Source organism: Montipora capricornis, chromosome 1 (assembly GCF_036669925.1).
Source record: "Montipora capricornis isolate CH-2021 chromosome 1, ASM3666992v2, whole genome shotgun sequence".
In the NCBI taxonomy this organism is placed as follows: domain Eukaryota; kingdom Metazoa; phylum Cnidaria; class Anthozoa; order Scleractinia; family Acroporidae; genus Montipora; species Montipora capricornis.
This window is the reverse complement of record NC_090883.1, coordinates 43,073,987-43,076,486: the sequence shown is the minus strand read 5'-3', so window position 1 is coordinate 43,076,486 and position 2,500 is coordinate 43,073,987. Positions and strand designations below refer to the sequence as shown.

General features: G+C 39.6%; 1 protein-coding gene across 1 annotated transcript in view; it reads right to left on the bottom strand.

Annotated features, from left to right (window-relative positions):
- Positions 1 to 2,500, bottom strand: part of LOC138045124 (uncharacterized) — a 14,436-nt gene that overhangs the window by 832 nt on the left and 11,104 nt on the right. The window contains exon 4 of the mRNA XM_068891525.1: positions 2,265 to 2,297. Within this exon, the coding sequence (XP_068747626.1) occupies positions 2,265 to 2,297 (33 nt within the window). The remainder of the gene's footprint in view (positions 1 to 2,264; positions 2,298 to 2,500) is intronic.

Here is a 2,500-nt window from a genome sequence, read left to right as displayed (position 1 = left end):
ACACGATAAAGTCCCACTAACAGATCAGTCGTGTGAGAGACCAACATTTATTTGCAGCTTTTGTAACATGAATACCCTGAGTACCAGAAGTTATTCGTTCGCCGCGCAACGAGACTGAGTGCAACTTCGTTCCCAGGGTCTCTCTCTTTTCTGCCTCCTTCGACAAAGGAAGCAGAGAAAAGAGATCCTGGAAACGAAGTTGGACTGAACGCCCACCAAATACATCTGGCTCGAACTGTGGCGTTCTGAAATCCGGCCAAACCGGTTTTTCACACGCAAGCAAGGTCATGTTACTTTGTTAAAAATATGCCAAAACAAAGAGAAACTCCAGTAAAGATTATTACACCAGACGAGCATTGCCGAGTTTGTGGGTGCAATCCAGGAGTATTTGGCAGGGGTAAATGAAACTTGTTTAACTCAATGTCAAAGATTCTGCCAAAACGTTGGCGGAAAATTTTCAAAGGTGATTGATAAGAGCACGGCTTAAGCTCCATTATTTGCTGCAAATGCAAAAGGCAAATGGAGAAGTTCGAAAATTTCATGAAAGCTTAAGTCAGTTTAAGAAAATGTACGAGACAACTTTAGAGGAGCTGAAGCTCTGTAACGACTCCTAACAGGCGTCAGTCTTGATTTAATATCTATCGTTCTCAGCAATTTACGCCAATTCTCATTCCGTATTACCAACTCAGAGCTTGCGAAAGCTTAATCTGCACTCAAGATGCCCTTTTCGTCTTTTTCTTCACCAGATAAGCAAGCAGCTGACACTGCGCGAACAAAGTTCCTTAAGGTGTGAATAGTGGGCAAATGACAAGTAATATGGGATTCTCTGAGTAACCCTTAAAAACCCGATAGGCTACTGAGACATACATCTCGTTTCAAAGTAAATTGTAGAATACTCTGATCTCCGGAAATGTGCTTTGCCGAGCCTCAAGAAATGATATTTAAAAGCATTTGAAAACTTGTTTGACTAGTTTCCGTTGCTAAACCAATCAGAGTACCCTTTAGAACTGACAAGTACATGGGACCAATCAAGTTTCTAAGGTCAAAATCTGACTCTGGTAATATGAAACGGCATCCCACTGGACCGTCCTTCTCAAAGAACTTAACGTTCTCGCCGAATAAAATGTTGTTTTCGCCTTTATCACTATGGTTGTATTGATAGGGGAGCAAAACGTCTGGCATCCAGGGTATAATATGAACAATGTTATCCAGCGATCTTGACCTTCAACATACATTGATGACGTAACGTGATAACGAGTTTTTTTTTTTTTTGGCTAGTCGATAAAATCCTCTCACTTTTTTCTTAATAATTTGCCAGTCAATCATTTTTGAGCTTGCGAAATAAACTTTCATCCGTAACTCGTTGTTAGGCCATGCAGGGATGGGGCGTGACAACAAATTAAATAGTGGAGCAAATGAAAATCGGAATAACGAAGGCCCAGTTCAAGCGTCGAACTTTTCATGAGACGAAGTTAAGTCGCTGAACTAAATTCGGCAGAACTTAACATATGAATAAAATTAATGCATATTTCCACAGCTAAATCATCAAGCATCTATAAATTTTACGTAACGGTCAATAGCAAGGTTTTGATATCGCATTTGTTTTAGAGCGATACTGAACTGGTTTTTACAAAACTGCCCGATTAAAGTGATGAGCCCTCGCCATTTTATCCATTATTACGTGGTGAGCAGTTTGCTGTTTAAATTTCGTCCTGGTTTATCGTTTCTCTGAAACTAAAAGGAAAGAGAAATATTTAATTTGCTGTTCCGTTTTCCAGTTCAGTTGCAACTAATTAAAGCCCAGTGATTTTTTTTCAATTGTCACCCAAGTGAGCATAAGCACTCTTTAACTTTCCTTAACTTACTTAGTTTGGCAGAACTCTTCTTGTTGTCATGGCAAACTGATCACGTCAACAACTTTCACGCGAAATGTTTAGCGTCTGAACGGTTAGGCGAGGCTGTTTCAAACGCAAAATTACAGCTGAATCACTGCTCACCCCAGGCGAAAATTACGGCTGAACCGTCTGAAATTAAAGTGATTCACTGGGAGACTGCCATCGTTCATGCACTTTCAAATTGAAGAATAACTTCGATCATGAAAAGTTCGTTTCGTGAACTCAAACTGATTTGCTTGGGGCCTCTCTAAAATTGATTGGAAGAACGAAGCATGACTGATGGTCTAGACCTTTCCCTGAAAGGCTCCCCGGCGGATCTAGTTAGTGGGCGATTTTTAATTTTTTTTTTGTCTGACTAGAGGTACTCACCAATGTTGATCAAGTTATGTCGCGCCATTACACCTAATTGGAAAACAGAAAACAAGTGGATCATAAACAAGGACATATGCAAATACAAAGGTCTCATTAATTAAATACATAAACTTTAAGCTTTTCGTTTTACAATTTACAGTTACTTGATAATGACAAGGAAAATAGACCTTATTCACGATGGCCGCCATATTGGATTTGCTATTATCATGCAAATTAGCTACACACTTCCTGAG